Here is a 17,852-nt window from a genome sequence, read left to right as displayed (position 1 = left end):
AGAGTATAGCACAATCTGAATCATAATAACAAGGATATTCTTATTGTAGACAAGAGAGTATAGCACAATCTGAATCATAATAACAAGAATATTCTTATTGTAGACAAGAGAGTATAGCACAATCTGAATCATAATAACAAGGATATTCTTATTGTAGACAAGAGAGTATAGCACAATCTGAATCATAATAACAAGAATATTCTTATTGTAGACAAGAGAGTATAGCACAATCTGAATTATAATAACAAGAATAATCTTATTGTAGACAAGAGAGTATAGCACAATCTGAATTATAATAACAAGGTTATTCTTATTGTAGACAAGAGAGTATAGCACAATCTGAATCATAATAACAAGAATATTCTTATTGTAGACAGGAGAGTATAGCACAATCTGAATTATAATAAAAAGAATATTCTTATTGTAGACAAGAGAGTATAGCACAATCTGAATCATAATAACAAGAATATTCTTATTGTAGACAAGAGAGTATAGCACAATCTGAATCATAATAACAAGAATATTCTTATTGTAGACAAGAGAGTATAGCACAATCTGAATCATAATAACAAGAATATTCTTATTGTAGACAAGAGAGTATAGCACAATCTGAATCATAATAACAAGAATATTCTTATTGTAGACAAGAGAGTATAGCACAATCTGAATCATAATAACAAGGATATTTTAATTGTAGACAAGAGAGTATCAGGGATAAGGGATGGGAAACCTGGCCGAAAATTAGGTCTCAGCCTCCTTTTAAAAGTGATGGGGCAACTTTTCTTTTTTGCCTATAAAATCAACTCATTTTCGCCAGTTCCTCATTGGCTGTAGGCCAATATCCAATAACCTGAAACTTGCTTTTAGCATTAACCAATTATTAATAACAAACGCGTCCCCCAGTTCATTATTGGCTAAATTAATTCAAGCAAACATAAATTTCTGCTATTAGAAAGACAACAATGGAAAGTTTCTGCTATCAGAAGGACAACAATATATATGACGTTCAATCACATCAACTTATTATTAAACCTACACATTAATAAATGTCCATATAGCAAAACATAAATTGAGAGATCGTTTTTTGAAGACTGAGTAGGATTCAACATTTTATACTTTAGAACAATGTGAAAAACTCAATTTAAAAGTTACATTTCATGTGGAATTGATAACCCACCTAAATGATTACAAATACAAAACTAGTTCAATATGTAAATAAAAGTGTACTGTGTTTTGTTAAAAAAAAATTTTCATTAATTTTGGTAAAAATTAATGCACACTTAATTGAACTTTTCTGTTAATATTTAACGTAAAATTAATTTTTTTAAAAATTCTTAATTTATATGTTTGCTATGGAACAATTTGTTGATAGAATGTTACCCATGTACTTATTCAAATCTACTTAATTTATTTATTAAAGCTGGGGGGCTAAAGCGGTGTTCATTTCTAAATACAAATTTTGGGGTGAAGTAGATCCCTCCTTAAAATGTTTGAAAATAAATCAGATTTAACCATCTCAAAAAAAACTTTTTTTTTTAAATGGGGGGGGTGCGGGGGGGGGGGGTTGGCGAAGTAATAACGGGATTCTACTTAAAGCCACTAACATATTGGTTCTTTGGAAAGTTTTTATTATATTTTATGATTGGTGAAATCAACTACCTGAATTCTATTCTATACTTTTTTTCTTTGCATTCATATAATAGCTATTTCATCATTGTTCATAGTTTTCAAATCTAACTACTGCGTCATCCCGAAACTAGTTTTTTAGGCCTAGTTGGAAAATAGGCCTGGAATAATATTTTCTTACGTTTCCCATCCCTTATCCCTGGAGAGTATAGCACAATCTGAATCATAATAACAAGAATATTCTTATTGTAGACAAGAGAGTATAGCACAATCTGAATCATAATAACAAGAATATTCTTATTGTAGACAAGAGAGTATAGCACAATCTGAATAATAATAACAAGAATATTCTTATTGTAGACAAGAGAGTATAGCACAATCTGAATCATAATAACAAGGATATTCTTATTGTAGACAAGAGAGTATAGCACAATCTGAATTATAATAAAAAGAATATTCTTATTGTAGACAAGAGAGTATAGCACAATCTGAATCATAATAACAAGAATATTCTTATTGTAGACAAGAGAGTATAGCACAATCTGAATCATAATAACAAGGATATTCTTATTGTAGACAAGAGAGTATAGCACAATCTGAATCATAATAACAAGAATATTCTTATTGTAGACAGGAGAGTATAGCACAATCTGAATCATAATAACAAGAATATTCTTATTGTAGACAAGAGAGTATAGCACAATCTGAATCATAATAACAAGAATATTCTTATTGTAGACAAGAGAGTATAGCACAATCTGAATCATAATAACAAGAATATTCTTATTGTAGACAAGAGAGTATAGCACAATCTGAATCATAATAACAAGAATATTCTTATTGTAGGCAAGAGAGTATAGCACAATCTGAATCTCCAATTGATGTTTTCTCTCTAGCAGGGTAAGTGGCAACTTTTATTCAAGGAAAATCATTTCTAGTATGGCTTCGAAACAGATTAATGTCATTGTGTCATAACCGTTTTTTAGCCATAATTGAAAAATCATGTATAGCATCGTATTACAGAAAACGTTTCACATATATTTATATTTCCATATTAAAATTAAGAAACCTAAATTTGATACCAGTCTTGTTAGCTTGAGCCTTTGGCACCTAGGAGCCAACAAAACTGGTTTTAATCTCTTAATTTTTTGTTTTAATATCCGCGGAAAGCTGTCTTTAACAATATAACTTAGATTAAGAATTGCAAATCATTTGATTGTCTGTATGAATGATGAGCCTTGTTTTTTGTGGATGGTGTCATCCTTGTTTTTCGTATCCATTTGAGTGCTTCTTATCTATAATACAAAGTAGAATGATGTCTGTCCGTCTGTCTGTCCGTCCCTTAAGATCTCGGTAACCACTGAACCGATCGGATTCTACTCTTCAGGGAATATACCTACTGGTCTTGTGGTGGTTTTAGGCTATTTTTTTGGGGGGTGGGACACCCCCAACCCCCCCATAAATGAAAAAAATCCCCCCTCATTTTTTTTTAATTATTTAAAATTTGTGGGGGCATCTACAGTTAATCATTTTTTTTCTTTAATTACCTCTTGGGGCAAAGCCCCTAGAGGCTAGGGGCGAAGCCGTTAGTAAAGTTAAAAAGGATGGCTAGCTATAGCAACTAACTTTTTATTTCAGCTATCGTTTTTTAAGGTCCAACCACTTACCAAGTTATGATTCCTCACCAGAAGAGAAAACAATTGTTGTAAATCATAGACTTGGAGTTAATAATAAACAGGTGAACTTTGTTTTTGAGTAGCTTTGCTCCTTAATAATTTTAGCTTCTAAAATTCTTCACAAGGGCTAGGTCTCGAGCTTTAGTGCTCTGGAGTGGTGAGTAGATTCAAAGTTCAATATTGTTTTCTTATTGTCATTGTTTGAGCATGAATTGTGTTATTTATATTAGTTTTTAATTAAAACTGTAGGGTTGATATATATGCATTTATGGTACCGAAGTTACTTTTTAATAACTGTTCGTCTGCCAGTTAGTTCGTACTACTCCTGGATGTTGTCATCCTTGTTTATTTAATCAAGAACAAACAAATACCTCATTCTACTTTAGTATATAGAAGCTACGCCTTTATCAGTTAGGAGCAGAAATATAATCTATGATAACGGTTTTGACCCTCTGAAAAACGTAATGTATGCTTCTATTTTCCCCTCTCTTGGTAATGATATCATCATGGCCGATATGATTTTTGTAATGTACCATTCCACTTTCAATAGAGGCGAAACTGGTACATTCTTGTTTACATATCAGCGTATTTACAAATATTGATTTCTTTATTTAAATCGACATAAAATTAAAGGTTTAAAAATAGTATGTATGATTTCTATTATGTCGATGTTAAAAGATAATGGTAATCATAATGATAAAGATAACGATATCATTACCAAGAGAGGCCAAAATGGAATGGTAGATTACAAAAATCATATCGGCCATGATGTATCATTACCAAGAGAGGGGAAAATGGAACCATACATTACATTTTTTAGAGGGTCAAAACCATAATCATAGATTATGTTTCTGCTTCTATAAAAATGGTTTCAACCTCCTAACTGTATACAGAAGATAGAATGAAGAAGGATTTATTGAATATTTGGTCTTGAAACATTTGAGTAAACAAAATATTGAAGGAAATTGAAAATAGATTACCATCATGAAAGAAGAGAGAGAGAAGAGAGAGAGAGAGAGAGAGAGAGAGAGAGAGAGAGAGAGAGAGAGAGAGAGAGAGAGAGAGGAGAGAGATGGAAAATGAAAGAAAGAAATTTAATTCAATTTATAAAGAAATAGTACAAAATTGTTATATAATTTATGTTCAAAAAAAAAGAAATAAATTAATCTTAGTACGTTTTCAAATAAAAATGTATTCCTATTAAATAATGGGGTATAGTCCCTTTCATGGCAACGCTCCTTAAGGGACGATTCTTCGTTTTTTTTCACAGTAGCTTTTCTCCTACTTCTAGCCCCTGCGGGGGACTCTAACCCTGCAGGGCCAATTGCCCAACCCTGTGGGGCAATTACCTAACCCAATATAACCTAACATAACCTAAAATAACCTATAAAAAGCCATTTTAAAAATACGACGAAGTGGTGCCACGAAAGGGACTATTCCCATATAATATTATCAAGTGGAAATGGAAGAAATAGGTTTTATACAGTGGCGTGCACAGGCTTTTGCAGGGATAACACAATGGCCAAAAATTATGCTTATCTCAAATGATGATGCACAAAATCGCGCCTTCTGTAAATTAAAATAAGTGGCTGAAACGTTTGGAATTATTGCTTATCAACTCATATATCTATGTAGGGAGGTTATATTGAACTATTTGATACAAAACTGAATATTAACATTTTTTATTCGTTGGCTCAACAACTTTTGGGACTTTTTGATTGGTTGGTTCATTAGGTAGAGTGTCCGCACGTTTTAACCACTAATTGTATTCAAAGAAGGTGCGTACGTCCGTGACGGATAGCTTTTGTGATTAATTTAGGCATGTTAGAATTGTCCTCTCGATTTTAAACTTTGTATGGTGATCCCTGTAATGGTTAGGTACAATTTAGAAAGCTTAGCAACTCTATAATCGTTACTAAAATGTCCGTACGTCCATTTTAAACATGTTGATTTTTCACTTTTTTAAAAACAAATTTTTATGTAATTTAATTATCCGATTAATCAGATTTTTGGTATACTAATTCCTGGGACAACAAAGTACAATATTATAAGCGAAGCATTTCTTTAATCAAGTCCTCCTAAAAATGTAAAAACATTATCCTGTATCAAGCAGTTTTCAACAAATTTACTTACAATTTCTTTCGATTGTATACATTTATATTCTGCTTATTCAGTTCTGGCACTCTATAAGTTTTAATGTTCGTTTGTCCTACCATTTCAGAGCTTCGCTTCTATGGATGTTGTCTTCCTTGTTGTGTATCATCATTTGGGTTTCACTTTAATTATCGGCCATTGTCCTATCCCTTTAGATCCCTGCGATTGGATAACATTCTTGTTTTTTTTAGGCTGAGAAGTATTTGCGCACTGAGGTGACAATCTCCATGGCAAATGAGAGGTTAGGGGCGCAGGAGGAGGTTGTCTTTCATATACAAGAAGGATCATTCTACAACTGTGTCATGCCAGGTAAAACTAAATTATATTTAGATAAGAGTAAAATACTTGAGGGAAAAGGGGTTAAATAACTGTATCTCACCATCACAATGTCCTTGTGCCGACTCTCAATTGGGTCATTGAAAATCAACCAATGGTGTCGTGGATATTAACACAGTAGCAGAAAACAATTTGGTAGCAGACGAAAGAGGCCATTAAAAAAGGGAGAGAGGTAGTTATCTGTATTTACATCAAAACCGTTAATATCTGCTGGATTAGAACCAGTTCTCAGGCATACTAAAAAAGCATGAATAGCATCGTATTACAGGAATATTCTACGAATATAGACACATACAAATATAATTAGATTTAAGGTATCACACAATAATCAAACACCAATAGATAAATAATGAACCCCTGAAATAATATATCGCAAATTTAAATACCTATATTTGCGACAACTTTTGTTTATTGAAATCTTCCAATTTTTTAACTTATTACAAAACGGCCTGCTGTATTGCATCAAGATCCATGACAGATCTATATAGGAAATAAATGTCTATAAATGAGCTCAAGTATTATATAAAAACAGCTTCAAAATGGTATTTTAATTTTAATATTTGTGGACAAATGTCTCTTATACGATGCTATACATTTGTTCAGCATGGCTGAGAACTGATTCGAAATCCACTTACAAAGAATGAAAAGTTGGTAATGGATATAGAATATACGTGGATGAATTGATCCAGTTGGGGGGCACATTTTTTTTGTTGCTATTTTAGGGATTTTTAAAGTTTACCAGTCACAAATGCCAATTTTGGGGAGCCAAATTTCCAAGATATATGTACTAACCTTGAATTATGTATACTTGAATTTAATCAGGGCATAAATAACTTTTGGAAACTTGGCTCCCTAAGTTAGAAAATCCTTTAAACATAAAAAATACATGTTTTTTTAAAGATGCAATTTGTGGTGCTCATGGATTTTAAATAAGATTTATGACTACTTTTCTAATTTTTCTTGGTATTTTAAAGTAGAAACATCTGTCTATACCAATGAAATATTCATATCATTTAATCAGCTTTTCACACCAATTTATTCTAGGAAAAAGTAAAAAAAGCAATGTACGATGATTTTAATGAAAAAATTCACTTTGTTTAAATATTTCTTTGACCATGTTCAGCAAAATGGCTGTATTTTGCCTAATTTTGTAGTATAACAATAAATCTGTTGTATGGCAACTTTTAAATGGTAATGCTAGCCTTTGGGACATTTAACTCAAAATTGAGGAAAGATAGAAATTACCAAAAATTCTACTGCGGGGGGGGAGGTAGAGTTAAGGGGTTTGACAGGGGTTATCGTTATTTGGCCAGCTGCGAGTATCTCTTTATCAGAGTGCATGAAAATCTGGTGCAACATCCAAGTACTAATATATCGATTATGTTTGTAGTCACTTGACACTGACAGAAACTGAAAGTAATAATTTGTTACATTGACCTAAAAAACAAGTTTTCCTTACAAACTGTGCACATTTCTGCATTTAGTTGAGAGAGTGAGAGAGAGAGAGAGGACAAACTTATCGTTGTTTTTAGTAGCGAAGCTACTCTATAATTCACAATGTCCGTCCGTCCGTCTGTCCGTATGTCCGTCTGTCCGTCCGTCCGTCTGTCCGTAATTAATTAATTGGGGGAAACGTGATTTTCTCGACTCCTATAAAAGATAGAGAGCTGAAATTTTTTTACAACATTCCCATCATTAAGGAGCACAATTAACTATAAAACATCAATAGCGGTCGGACTGATTTTTAGCAGGTTTTAGGCTATTTTTATATTTTCCAAATTTTCCCAATATCTTTGGTGTTTATGGTCCGATTTTCAAATTTTTTCAGTTAAAGATATCAAAATTAAATTTCTCGTCGTTTGAAGAAAACAACGATGACGGTCAGACTGCCTTTTTGCAGGTTTTTGGCTATTTTTATATTTTTCAGATTTTTCCCCATATCTTTGGTGTTTATTGTCCAATTTTTAAAAAGTTTACAGTTAAAGATATCAAAAAGAAACAATGGCGGCCAAACTGCCTTTTAGCAGGTTTTTGGCTATTTTTTTATGTTTGACATATTTCCCCATATCTTTGGTATTTTTGGTCCAATTTTAAAACTTTTTTGCATTAACAGTTTCAAAATATTTTCCCCATTGTTATGTGCATCTAGTATGTAATTTACTTTAACCGTCTTCATCATACAAAATAAAACAAGGTTTTGTGTTTATTTTCTCCAATAAATCTATTCCTGACTTTAATAAAAACACTTTAAATCTACTTCTACGTATTCCCATCCACAATTTTTGTGCTTCGCTACTTATGGATGTTGTCATCCTTGTTTTTTTCTTCATATACTATGTATATATTAGGGAGGAAGGGGACATTAGGCTGTTTATTTCACTAGTTCCCAAAGTATTATAAAAACGTTTTCTTGCTATTCAGCTCAATAACATTGGGTACTGAATTTTGATTGGTTGGTTCATTAAGTCGAGTGTCCAAACGTTTAAGCACTGATAAAAATTGGGGATTTAAATGAATTTATCGGCCATTGTCTTACCAATTTAGATTCCTGCTATTATTGTGTTAACCTGTAATTTTATTCCACAGATACGTTAATTTTATTTATCATCATAAGGATGTACATTAATTTAACGCCCATTGTCTTCTCCCTTGACCATTGCAGGGTGGAAAGTGATAAGCCAATGAACGTTAAATTGATATAAAAGTTAAATGGCGATCAACAAAGTTACCCCTTCTTTAGAATAATTAAATAGTAATTAATTTTTTATTAATTAAATAGTTTGGACATGACTAGGCTGAAACCAACCAAACAAATTTCAAGAAAAGTACCCAAAAGTTTTGAGTAATCGTAGATGACACTTTGGGTACTAAAGTAATTTACAGTCCAATGTTCTACCCCTACTTGGATATAACCCAAACTTAGTCAGTCTGTCAGGGGTTGATTTGATGTACATATGGCTTTAATGATTATAAACAAAATTATCCCTTTTTGGGGTCAAGATTACGGGATAAAGTCGACATTTTTTCAATACAAAGAAAAGTTTTTTCAAAAGTCCGATAGCGGCCAAAAGTACTGCTGTCATTGGAATTGACAAAAACATCTATAAGTAATCATATCTTTAGCCCAGAACCAAATAAGCACAAAGTAAAAACCTACACTTTTATATAAAAAAAATCAGGAAAATTTTTTTTTTCGCTGTTGCCATATCCATGCCACTGTAAAGTTGCAGTCTGGTAACTTAGTTTCAGTTTTGCAATTACTTTGTTTATTTCATTATCCTTAACCTTGCCCCCCCCCCTCCCCGTCTCCCAGTCCCTTTTTATTTTATCTTTCTAGTAGCAAAGCTTCTCTTGTAACTTGAACGCTTTGGAGGTACGTGACTCAGGGAAGATACATTGGATTGTTTATTACACTAGTCCCCAAAGTTTTATAATAAAGTTTTCTAATTCGTTGGCTTAACAACTTTGGGGACCTTTATTGAATTATAATTGGTTGCCTCATTAAGTTGAGTGTTCAAACATTTCTTCCACTGATTATAATCTACAAAAGAGGAAATTTTTTGTATCATCATTGGGGATGTATGTACATCAATATATTGGCCACTGTCTTATCCCTTTAGATCCTTTAATAACTAACTTTTTTGTGCCTTATACATGGGTAGAATATGTTTTTCTCATTTGCTATAATAGATAGATTGTATATGAATTTTTTGAAGATTTTTTTTATCAATGATTACTGCTTCCTAACATGATATAGGCTTATCTAATTTCTAGTGAATATTCCCCAGGCAAATAAGCACAAACTTAATATTTTAAAAGGGGTTATTTTATTTTTTAAACATTTATGGATGATGTCATCCTTGTTTCCATTTGACTTGAGTATTTTTTTCATGAATGAAAATTGGCTGAACAATATTTTGCACAGAACTCTAAAGTACTACTCAGTCATTTGATTTTTAAAAAATGCAACTTATACAACTAGGTCATAGTATTTGCATTTTTAAAAAAAAAATCTTCAAAATTAAATCAACTTTAACTTATAAAATAAAACCATTTAAGCATTATGTGTCGTATTAAGTGTTAAAAGTATTAAGTATAAAAGCATTTTTAAAAATCATATTTTATTGGTTTCATTTAACTACCTAAGAAAAACCTAAGCTATTTAATTTGTAACTTATTTGTCTACTTTATATTGCTAAAGGGTAGTAAAAGGTTAACTTTTCACCAATGACGTCATGACATGACTAAATGGGAAATATGAAAGATTCCCTCTTTCAAAAAATAATATTCCAACATTAAAACAAGGCCTATTAATAATTATTCTCGTATTCATTCGAATCCGGTGGATACGAAAAAGCTATATCTAGCATCGTATTATATCCAGCTTTCTACGAACATAAAAATGTACAATCATAAGATTAAATATAGTTTATTTAGCCGGTGCCTTCGGCACCTCGGGTCTAAAAAAACTAGTTTTAACCTCATAATTGTACATTCTATATCCGCGGAAAGCCGTTTATAGTACGATGCGAGATATAACTATTCTCGTATTCATTCGAATCCGGTGGATAGGAACCGATTCTCATCCATACGAAAAAACTAAGTCTAGCATCGTATTATATCCAGCTTTCTATGAATATAAAAATGTAAAATCATAAGATTAAAACCAGTTTTTTAATCCTAGAACAAATTGAACACCTAGAACGTGCAAAGCAAATAAACGCGCAAAAAAAGACACTTTTTGTGGGCATTTCTCTATTCAATTCATGTAGCATAATAGAATGTTTGTACGGCCGTTTGGCCGTTAGCAGCTTTTGAGGTATTTTTAGAGAAAAGCCTACTTGTGAGATGATGTGAAAAGCCAATATGAAAATATTGAAAATCTAAAGTTCATACAACACAAGTTAACCCAATATCAGAAAGTATATCATTCATATTTGTCTAGTTTTTTTTTATAAAAGCGAAGCTTTTCTATGATTAGGGTCGGTCCGTACGTCCGTCCGTTGCTCTTTTCGTTAATTTAAATAGGTTAGAATTGTCCTATTGATTTCAAACTTAGCATGCTGATTCCTGTAACAGTACGACTTAAAAAGCGCAGCAACTCTGTAATTGTTACCAGAAAGTCCGTACGTCCATTTAAAACAAGCTGATTTTTAATATTTTTTAACAACAAATTTTTGTATGTTAAAATTATACTATTTATCTGATTTTTTGAATACTGATTCCTATTACAACAAGGTACAATGTTATAAGCGAAGCATCTCTATAATAAAGCTCTAAAAACGTCAGTTTGTTCTTAAACAGTATTTAATCAGTTTTCAAACGAATTTACTTAAATTTTGTATATACAATGCATTAGTATTCAGTTCTGACACACTACATGTGTTAATGTTCGTTTGTCCTTTCGTTTCAGAGCTTCGCTTTTATGGATGTTGTCATCCTTGTTTGTAAGTGAAGCCTTTCTACTTTTCAGGTTTGTCTCTATGTTTGTTACGGAAAGATCTAATAGAAATTGAAGCATATCCCCAATATATTTTAAATGTTCCGTAAATATTCTTTTTAAAAAGGCAATAGGGGATTTTTTTCCCCGGCTTTTTTTGAAATTCAACTAGTGCAGTTGCAATTATTATGTCTTTTGGTGAAAAAACACTTGTGTTAAAATTTTAACCATTTTAGACAAGTATTATGCCCAGTAATTTCACTTTAAAATTTTGAGGCCCCCCTTATAGGGGTAAAAAAATCAATGCATCAGAACTATGGCTTTATGGTACTCCCTGAATAGGTCTTGAGGAGTAGAATCAGGAATTTTTGAAATTTTCAGATATCTCGTTCCTAGCCTGAGAAAAGTTCAAAAAACCTCTAAAAATTGGCCAATTTTCAAAAATAGCGGTTTGTGATACATTAGGTTGAGGGCCAAAACGTCAACCACCAATTGTAATCTACAAAAGCATAGGCGTCCAAGGGGGGGGTAATGGGGCGATTACCCCCCCAAACGAATTTGGGGGTGCCGTAGGCACCCCCAAAATTTTTTTCATTTTACCCCCCCCCCCCATTTTAAATTTACCCCTACCTTGGGGGTGCCGTAGGCACCCCCAACTATTTAGGAGGGGGTATTTACCCCCCCCAAACAATTTTGGGGGGGTAAATACCCCCCCCAAAATAGAAAATCTCTAACAAAAAAAATTTTTGATAAAATTTAACTTACCCCCCCCAAAAAATTTTACCCCGGGGGTAAATTTTGGGGGGTTAAACAAATTTTACCCCTGCCAAAAGATTTCAGGGGGGGTAATTAACCCCCCCCAAGCAAATTTTACCCACGGGGTAAAAATTTTGGGGGGGGTAAAAAAAATTTGCCCCCCCCAAAACCGAATTACCCCCCCCCCTTAAAAAAATTTTACCCCCCCCAAAATAAAAAGCTTGGACGCCCCAGTACAGAAGGGTTAATTTTGTGTATCATCATTGGGGATGTATATTTATTTTCTCATCCCTAGCATTGTAAGCATTAAAAAGTTGGGAATTTGTGAGAAAATATTTATAGTGTATAAATTACTTTTTCTCGTATTCATTCGAATCCGGTGGATAGGAATCGGTTCTCAGCCATACGAAAAAACTATGTCTAGCATCGTATTATATCCAGCTTTCTACGAATATAAAAATTTACAACCATAAGATTAAAACCAGTTTTTTAGCCCGTGCCTTCGGCACCTCGGGGCTAAAAAAACTGATTTTAGTCTTATAATTGTTAATTCTATAAACGCGGAAAGCCGTTTATAATAAGATGAAAGAAATAACTATTCTAGAGCATAAACAGGAACTGGTAACTGGCTGAACAACCAGCAAGAAAACTTTCAATCTGATCCAAACTCCTTCATAAATTATCCTTGATAAAACCTTTTCCAAACTTTGGGCTTAACTCATCAAATGCACACACAAAATCTGCTCGAAATTAAGATTTAAAAAGTTAGAGATATTTAAATACAAAAGTAGAAAGATTTCAACAACCAAGTGATAGATTGGGCTCTGCTTTCAGAGAATCTTCCTACTGGTCCGTTTGCAATTAAAAAATATTTTCTTTTGTTTGGTTACAACCTTCAGTTCATTTTAGAGTTTTTTTTAAGGTTTTGAGAAAAGTTCAGGCTAATTTCCAACCAAAAAAAAACAATATAAATAGCCAATATTTACGCCATTTTTAGGCATACGTTTTTGCTGAGTTTTGCCTAAAGTTTTCTCTTGGTTTTGTTTTTCCATCTGAAGTTTAAAGAAATCTAGCAAACTTTTAGCCTTCAGAGACAAGAAGGTCAGGGTGGCCGCAAAACTTTTTTCTCCAAAAAATTTTTTTTTACCAATCTCAAATTTTGTGATTTATGTAAGATAGGGGAAGGAGGGGGAAACTAATTTATATTTATTGTTGGATAGGTTTTCTGGTGCCATGTCTATAAAAAATAGCATAAAACTTGCCCAAACCATTTATAAACTTCCTTTAAATTGTGTACCATTCAATCAAAGGTTTTCTAGATCTTAAGGTACATACTTAAATACAGACATGCATACAACATACATCTATAGAATAGAAACACTTCCTAGATTATGCCTCAACATTACAGGAAATTTTTTATGAGGTATTAATTACGTAAGATAATTCTAACGTATATGTGATTCATTTTGCTGTATAAAATTTTTGATTCTAATTACATAAGCTAAGAAAAAGTTTAAACTAAAAACATATAAGATTTAAAAAATATATATGTATACATATATAAGAATCTATCTGAATAAAACCTTTGAAATATTGGATAAAATGGTTTCAAAGTTGTATAACCAAGGACAGAAATAACCATAAGCAGCGTAGAAACATTAATAACAACAAGGAAGGGAGGAAACATCAGAGCTGGATCTTTAAATCATTTTAGTGGTGAGCCATATCGGGGTGAGCCAACTTTCCACCAATGAGAGCACAGCATTTTATGAAATGCCGAGCTGTGATTTGCTGAAATTCGGCTCACCCCGATCTGGCTCACCACTAAAATGATTTAAAGATCCAGCTCAGGATTTTTATTTCACTAGTCCCCAAAGTTTGTAACTGTCTATAGTGCCCTGGCAAAATGGGGATAGATGTCTTTGCGTTTGGCCTATACTATTCTATTGACGTCAGGAAATACCTTATAACCCAAATATTATTTATGAGGGTTCTTTCCTCCTTCCCTTTCTCTTTCCCCCTACTATGACGTCAATAGAATAGGTAGGCCGGCCAAAAGCGGTCACATCTATCCCCAATTTCCTAGGGCTCTAAATACAGCTACCCAAAGTTTTCTTATTTGTTCGCTCAAGTTAGTTGGTACATGAAGTTGAGTGTCCAAACTAATTCTTATCTACAGAAGTGGTAATTTATTTTTATCAATTTATCGGCTCTTGTCTTATCCCTTTAGATCCACAAATCTTTTCCCCTGAAATTGTAAAACTATCGGTATCGCCGCTTATGAGATCTTTAGGGACGTAGACACATATACATATTACTGATTTATAGAATAGATTTTTTTTTGACAAAGTGACGAACGTACAAACAAAGCAACCCAACTATAGAACAGCTATGCTTCAAAAAATAGATAGGTTTAACCAAGAATAATCTTTCAAAACTTTGATGTATTGCATTTTATATATTCATACAAAAACTAAGAATTTCGGCCAATTTTGCTTCAATCGAAAGTGAACTGCAAAAAGTATTTTTTTTTGAAGAAAAAATGTTTTTTTAAAGGGAGGTTAGGTTTAGGAAGAATTAAAGAGTCCCACAGGGTTGCAACTTTATCCAGGGGCTATTACCAGCGTTAAAATAAATATGGTGGGATGAGGAAGGGGGGGGGGTTGTAGTCATGACTGTTCAAAGAATTTACATAATTTTGTTTTTAAATATGCAGTTTTACTTTCAAACTTTATTCATCCATCCAAATTTATAATTTAATACTTCAATCAAATTTTTAAATGCTTTTATCTTTCTATCTAATCTGATTATTAAATCTATTTAATTATTAATCTATGTGTATATTTAATTGATCATTTATCTATCCAACTGTATATCTTACTAGCGGTTACGCCCCCTCTAGGAGCATTTGAGGACGGGGGAGTTGAATGCGATAACCCAATTTTTTTATTTAAAAGAAAAATTTTTGAAACTTTTTTTTATGGGGGGGATTTTTTCAAGGGGCAGTTTCTCTCGGGATGGTGGTGGTACCCTTCCCCAAAATAGTTATAACCTTCCTTGGACCTATGTGAAGCTACCCTTTTAAGGAGAACCCGATCGGTTTAGCAGTTAGTGAGATCCTTTAGTACATACAAACAGACAGAAAAACAGACAAACAAACAAGCAGACAGACAACATGTTACTTTAAGGGTATTACTAATAAATTTGGGCACTCATCTAATCATCTATCAAGATATCCAACCATATTTTGTATATCAATTCATGATATATTTATCTATCTATTCTTCTTGTTGATCAACTAGCGGCTGCGCCTCTAAAAGCCTCTAGGACAATTAAAGGGATGGGGAAAGTTGACACCCCACTTCCAATTGTACTTTTAAAAATATTTTTTTTTAAATTATGGTGGGGTTGCATTTTTCTCATGGCGATTCTTTTAAGAGGGTGGTAACCTCCACCAAATATAGTAAATATCTTCTCATGACCTATAAGAAGCTAGACTGTAGGTTACAGAGATCTTTCGGTACAGACAGACAGATAAACATACACATATCCTTTTACTTTTATATAAGAATATCTATCAATCTATTTGTCCATTTCTGGGAGGTCAGTAGACCTTTTACTTTTAGTTTTTAAAAAGATGGTTAAAACCCTTTCCGAACCAATAAAAAGCATCACTGTAAAAGAGAACCATATCAAGATCTTAAGCTTCAGACAGACAGATAGACTGTTACTTTTATAAAAGGAATTATTGAGAAGTTATGTATGTATATATTTTGGTCGAGGTCACCACTACCCTCCCAAAAGAATTGCCACGAGAAAAATGCAACTCCCCAATAATTAAAAAAAATATTTTTATAAGTACAATTAAAGGGGGGGGGGGTCAACTTTCCCCATCCCTTCATATATATATATATATTGTTTTATTTTAGAAAATGTGGAATCTTTGTGGGGCCCAATTCCTCTGTCCCGTCTGCCTCCAGGGATTGACAACACTTGTAGAGCAGTTACGCATGGGTAAGTCAGATTTTAAAACCCGCGATCAACACGTAGCGAATCCGTTCGTCGCCTGGGATGTGTTAGGTTCGAATCTCGGGCCGACACCGCGTCATTAATAAAGACATTAAATTGGTTCCTACTACTGCTATGTCAGGTTCGCGACATAAATAGTAAGAGTATGGTGAATGCCTTGGCCCATAAACAGGTGCAACTCATTACCATACACAGTTAGTTACTTCTTAGACAAAGGTCGTGCAATCAAAGGGTTGGTTGTCTGATTGATGTTACTTAACCTAATATCCTTGGGTGTTAGAGTTTCGCATCCCAGTACACGCGGATGATGTTCTGAATTCTCTAGATGAAAATTCTAAATAAGTTTTAGAAGCGTAGGTGCTTGAAAGTGAGTAACGCAGGTATCTAAAGGTATATATATATGATTATGGCCGATGAATTGATACATTCCCAACAATTATACAAATACACCTTCTATAGATTACAATTAGTGGTTGAAACGTTTGGACACTCAACTTAATGAACCAACCAATCAAAATTCAATCAAACTCCCCAAAGACCCGTCATTATAAATCTTGGGGACTAGTGAAATAAACAGCCCAATGTTCCCTTCCTCTCTAAAATAACGTCAAAACATGATAAATAAACCAGTTGACAAAATACAAAAAAGCAAGTTCAACAAATGATTTAAAATTATGTTTTTTGGCTCTTAGACAAAAAAAACCCTTAATTTTTGGTGAATGTAATTAGTTAGTCTGATAAAACCTTGAGTGTCGAGCAAAAAAATAGAATTGGATAATTTATTTTATCGTCTATTATATTGTCCTAAAATATTTTGTACAGTCCCTTTCGTAATATCTCCTCTTAAGGGGCGTTTCGTCGTATTTTCAAAGTATCTTTTTATAGAATATTTCAGTTAGGTTAGGTGATTGTTCCGCAGGGTTAGGCAATTGGTCCCGCAGGGTTAGAGCCCCCCGGAGAGCTAGATAATAGGAGAAAATCTACTGTGTAAAAACGACGAAACGCCCCTTTAGAGTCGATGTCACGAAAGGGACTATACCAAAAGATTAAAAGATTATGTAACCTGAACAGTATTTTAATTTCCAGTAACCTATCCCTAATTCCTTAAATTATGTAATTTTGTAGTCCAATATTGAAGCTTAATTGCGCTACACAATGGGTTTTCTACAAAATAAAGGAATGATTCATTCAGTGGATTCTTTGAATATAGTACCTTTCGTGACAACGCCTCTTCAGGGGCGTTTCAACGTATTTTTAAAGTAGATTTTTTCCTATTTCTGGTCATGCGAGGCCAATTGCCTAACCCTGCGGGGCAATCACCTAACCTAACTGAAATAGCCTATTAAAAGCTACTGTGAAAATACTACGAAACGCCCCTTAAGAGGCGTTGCCACAAAAGGGACTATACAAGTTTTATTAATAGCAAAGCTATTCGATATTGTGTCTGTCCGTCAGTCCATCCGTCCCCCGCTCTAAGAATTTCTTGGCTGTTGTTCATATAGATTTTAAAAAACTAAAATTTTTAGTGAAGATTCCCTGTACTAATGAGCCTCAAGTATATTATTTCAGGGATAAGACAAGGGACGATCAATTGATTTATATCCCTAATAATTTTTCATAAAATAACCCCTTCTGTGTATTACAAATAGTTGCTAAAACGCTGGACATTCAACCTAATGAACCAACCAATCAAAATTCAATAAAAACTCCCAAAAGTTGTTAAGCAAACCAAAAGGAATTGACATTATATAACTTTGGGAACTAGTGTAATAAACGGGCCAGTGTCCCCTCCCTCCTTAATTTTATTTACTTGGTCTGTCCGTTTGTCGGTCAGG

General features: G+C 33.2%; 1 protein-coding gene across 1 annotated transcript in view; it reads left to right on the top strand.

Annotated features, from left to right (window-relative positions):
• Nucleotides 1-17,852, top strand: part of LOC145330679 (uncharacterized) — a 41,968-nt gene that overhangs the window by 1,340 nt on the left and 22,776 nt on the right. The window contains exons 2-5 of the mRNA XM_080175337.1: nt 2,473-2,526; nt 3,280-3,364; nt 5,648-5,765; nt 15,918-16,002. Of these exons, the coding sequence (XP_080031463.1) occupies nt 2,473-2,526; nt 3,280-3,364; nt 5,648-5,765; nt 15,918-16,002 (342 nt within the window). The remainder of the gene's footprint in view (nt 1-2,472; nt 2,527-3,279; nt 3,365-5,647; nt 5,766-15,917; nt 16,003-17,852) is intronic.

This window comes from Acartia tonsa, chromosome 10 (genome assembly GCF_053477335.1).
Source record: "Acartia tonsa isolate MP-2025a chromosome 10, ASM5347733v1, whole genome shotgun sequence".
NCBI classification, from domain to species: Eukaryota; Metazoa; Arthropoda; class Copepoda; order Calanoida; family Acartiidae; genus Acartia; species Acartia tonsa.
This window is presented reverse-complemented; position numbering and strand designations above follow the sequence as displayed.